The sequence below is a fragment of the Momordica charantia genome, assembly GCF_013281855.1.
Source record: "Momordica charantia cultivar OHB3-1 chromosome 4 unlocalized genomic scaffold, Mcharantia_2.0 BLBB01000004.1, whole genome shotgun sequence".
In the NCBI taxonomy this organism is placed as follows: domain Eukaryota; kingdom Viridiplantae; phylum Streptophyta; class Magnoliopsida; order Cucurbitales; family Cucurbitaceae; genus Momordica; species Momordica charantia.
Genome location: NW_028275162.1, coordinates 9671528 through 9675950, shown reverse-complemented (window position 1 = coordinate 9675950; position 4423 = coordinate 9671528). Strand labels below are relative to the sequence as shown.

The following is a 4423-nucleotide window of genomic DNA, read 5'->3' as shown; positions in this document are numbered from 1 at the left end:
CTCCAAGAACATAGAATGAATTTTCAACCATAATCGTTATCAAAAATACTCTAAGTTATAAATTTAGCTACAGGCCTGAAATATATGAAGTCCATACGAGTAAATTGAATGCTATATTATGGGTACTAAACGGGGACAAATATTCCACAAATAAAAAAAATTGTATTGAAACTCATTAATTAATGAAGATAGAAAAGAAGTTAATTAATTTGGTGTGGATTAATTAAATGGAGAGTGGAAGGTGATCTGCAAATAATGCATGAATAATATTGATGTGTTATATGATATATGGCGGCTACTGGCGTTGAAGTAAAATGGAAGGGAAATCCTTCACAGCCGCAAACTCCAAAAACAATTAATGCATCCATTTCCTCTATGTATCGCACAAAACTTCTTGTACACGAAATTATGTACATGGATATACACAACTTTCTAAACCTATAACCATTGTTTTAAAGTGCATATTAATTTACTACTTTTTTGTCTTAATTAATTTAAGAATTGTATATTAAAAAAAACGAGAGAGAATTCTTCTTCTTCTTTACGCTACTCGGTCTCTCTTGGCCCACAAATTCATCTTCTTTCCCTTCAAAAAAACCTATAAATACAAACCAACTTCTTCTCCATTTTCCATATCATCAATTTATTCATTCTCTTCTCCCTTCCTCTTACATTTCTAAAGAAGCACTGCCAATACAAAAACTAAAATGACAACTCTCCCAACCTCCCTCATTCTTCTCTTTTCCTTTTTGGACTTCTCGACTCGGCCTTTGCCATTGCATTCTCGTATAACGTTGTTGGTTTTGGAGCCAAACCCGATGGCAAGACCGACTCGACGGAAGCGTTTCAAACTGCATGGGTAAATGCATGCAACTCCGTCAAACCAGCCTCCATTTATGTGCCAAAGGGAAGATATTACCTTCGCAGTGGAACCTTCAACGGGCCTTGTAAGAACAACGCCATCTTTATACGCATTGATGGTACTCTTCTGGCTCCCTCAGACTTTCGAATCATTGGCAACTCTGCAGCTTGGATTGCGTTTAGGCATGTTGATGGAGTAACTATCTCTGGGGGCATTCTCGATGGTAAAGGAGCTGGTTTATGGGCTTGCAAAACCTCTGCCAAGACTTGTCCAACTGGGGCCTCGGTATGCAAAATAGTTTATTAATCTCTTGTTCATTTTGCATCAACAATAAACTTCTTTATCAACTCATCAAACACCTATACTATTAAATTCTCTTGAAGATGAGTTTTTATAATCATTTAATTAAATTTGTTGCAGACACTTGAATTCTCCGACTCGAAAAATGTAGTGATCAGTGCATTGACGTCACTTAATAGCCAAATGTTCCACATAGTGGTAAATGGCTGCCAAAATATCAAAATGAAAGGGCTTAAGGTCTTGGCCCCTGGCAACAGCCCCAACACTGATGGCATTCATGTCCAACTATCGTCTGATGTGACCATATTAAACTCCAAGATAGGCACCGGAGACGATTGCATATCCATCGGCCCTGGCACCTCCAACCTGTGGATTGAGAATATTATTTGTGGGCCTGGTCACGGAATAAGGTATGTTTGATTATTGTTAAGATATTAGAAAATATGTAACGGTAAAGCGAAGATGTATAAACGAGTATTGTATGAGTCAATAATGTATTTGATTGGTTGAAGCAGCATCGGGAGTCTAGCAAAGGACCTACAAGAGGCTGGAGTGCAAAATGTTACTGTGAGAAAAGCTTTATTTTCACGTACTCAAAATGGGGTAAGAATCAAGGCATGGGCCAAGCCGAGCAATGGCTTTGGAAGGAACATCGTGTTCCAGCACATTGTAATGGACAATGTCCAAAATCCAATCATTATTGATCAAAATTATTGCCCGAGCCATAAAGGTTGTTCGAATCAAGCGTCTGGAGTCAAAATTAGCGATGTGACATATCAAGACATTCGTGGAACATCGGCCACTGAAAGTTGCAGTGAAATTTGACTGCAGTCCTAAAAACCCATGCACTGGAATAAGGTTGGAAGACGTAAAGCTTACTTATATGAATCAAATAGCCGCATCAATGTGTAGCCATGTAGGAGGCGTTAGTGCAGGTCTTCTTCAACCCACCAGGTGCTTCTAACCAAAATATATTATATTACTATATCAGCCTCAACCAATCCATTAAGTTTGCGAGTGTAGTTTTAACTATACAACCGTGTCCAAATATTTATTTTCGATAAGATAAATATAGGAAATTCTTTATTTTTCTAAACTGTTTGTTCAATATTATATAGTTTGAAATTGATATTAAATAAAAATACTTTTAAATACAATTTACTTTTACAAAATTATTCGATTTAAAAACGTATGTAAGACAAAAGCTACAATATAACTTAATAAACTCAATCGATCTACAAGGCTTCATTTCCGACTCTATAAAATCTCTTTAATCTTCCAATATGTGAAGTCTTTGAGAATAACGTAAAAAATACATGAAAAAACTAGTCAAATATTAGACCTTCTAGCTTAGAAGAAGGAAATCTCAAATGGAAGAACACTTTGTCAATGGAAAGAAAAAAACAATGACGTCTACAAGGTAATTGGAGTTGGTATTGTCTCTCCTAAAATGAACGATGGTTGTTTGAAATAACTTCAAAATGTGAGACATGTATCGAACCTCAAAAGATGTTTAATTTCACCGAGTATATTAGAGTCAATCGGCTAAGATCTAGATTTAGAAATTTAGAAATTTGTAACATAAAATCTGTTAAATCCATTATACTTTGGAAACAAAAAATATTAAGATTGAATCAAAATGTAAAATGGACTAAAAAAATATAAAATCAATTTAGAAAAGTGGAAAATGAATAAAAAAAAGTTTGAAATTCGAAAGTAGTGTTAGGGGAAAGCAACCGAAAGGACTCATTCTTCCCACTTTTGCCCGAGTGCGTTTTTACCACATTTCTAATTGATATGTAATTTACAAACAATACTACTTACGAAAACTTAAGGCCACACGCTTCCATGCCTCCACCTGCTATATTGATATGCAATTTTATCCAAGCTTTTGCCCTAACTCTTTCTTCCCACTTTTGCCCTTACTCCTTCCTCCTAAAATTAAATAAAAGAAAGCCTCAGCACGCTGCATTCGATAAAAGAAATTAAATAAAAGAAAGGCAAAAGTTGCACGGCTGCCTCCACAACCCAAACGCCACCACCATGGTTGAAACACAAACACCTCAGCATTCTGCACAGCCGAACAAGCTGCATTTAAACGTCTCCACAACCCAAACATCGCACGCCTGTTATTTAATTTTAGGGGCAAAACATTAAGATCGAGAGGCTTCAATTTATTGTATAATAGATTTGTGATTTTATTCGAACGAGCCTGTACTGAATGTTGTTTAAGTTTACCAACCCCTATTTTCAAGGGATTTTGTTAGACACAACTAATTTTGTAGGACATCATGTAGATATGGTTGCTTAGGGAGATTAGATTGTAAAACATAGTTTAGATTGCAATAGTAAATAATAAATTATTGTTAATATTAGATTGCCAAAAACAGTGTAGTTTAGATTGCAAATACCATATGTACAGGTGAGGGAAGTAAATTTTCTTCGAAAACAGTGTAGTTTGGGCAACAGGACCGAAGGCCTCGACACTTTGGGAGATTAGATTGGACTCATGGATTCTAATTATGAGGAAGCAGGAGATTAGGTCTTTTTCATTTTTCTTTTGGGATAAATGAATATTCTTTTTGAAGTTTATTTGGATATAAGATCGGGTGGAATCTTCTTTTCAATCTCAAATATATTTATTTTATTTATTACATGTAATCTTTTATATACGAATTATGCTGCAAAATACTACAAAAAATAAAGTTTCACATATTTGTGTTTTCTATGCTGAGAAGCTCATCAAAATGCATCAAAATGCATCTACTCTGTAGAATCTTATTTCTACCTGTTGTATTGACATCTCTTACTTATTTAGGATAGGAACCTCCTCACTTCCCTTTCTCACTTTGGAAATCCAAATATATTCATTTCAAAAGTCGTAGTTTAATAATTTCATGTCTTCTATATTTTAGGTAATTGTTTAGCGTCTTATAATATGTTGAAACATGTCTTCTTCCGTCAATAGATATGGTTAAAGGCGACAATAGGAGGTAGACGATCAAGCCAACGATTTCTAGCTGCTGGAATTACTCCTGCGAGACCAAAGTCGGATAAACTATGCACAATCTCGTGGACGAATGGTTGTAATTTTTTCTTTATGTTCTTCTGAAAATGAGGTAACTATATAGTTATACTGTGTATGGACAGATTCATCTTATATATGGTTGCATTTAATAAATAGAGATAGGATTCTCTTATGATAATTTGTTATGTGTCATCTTAACAATGTAGTAGCTACATATTTATACTATGTATGAA

The 4423-nt window shown here is 34.9% G+C and overlaps 1 protein-coding gene across 1 annotated transcript; it reads left to right on the top strand.

The window, feature by feature from the left end:
- Positions 1-745: 745 nt before the first annotated feature.
- LOC148211756 (polygalacturonase-like) lies at positions 746-2192 on the top strand (the record flags this gene model as incomplete). The annotated part of the gene is given in 4 exon segments (XM_088123083.1): positions 746-1147; positions 1283-1572; positions 1678-1969; positions 1971-2192. Coding segments are annotated over 4 exon segments (1140 nt in total), but the record flags the coding sequence as incomplete, so codon positions are not given.
- Between the last annotated feature and the right edge of the window lie 2231 nt (positions 2193-4423).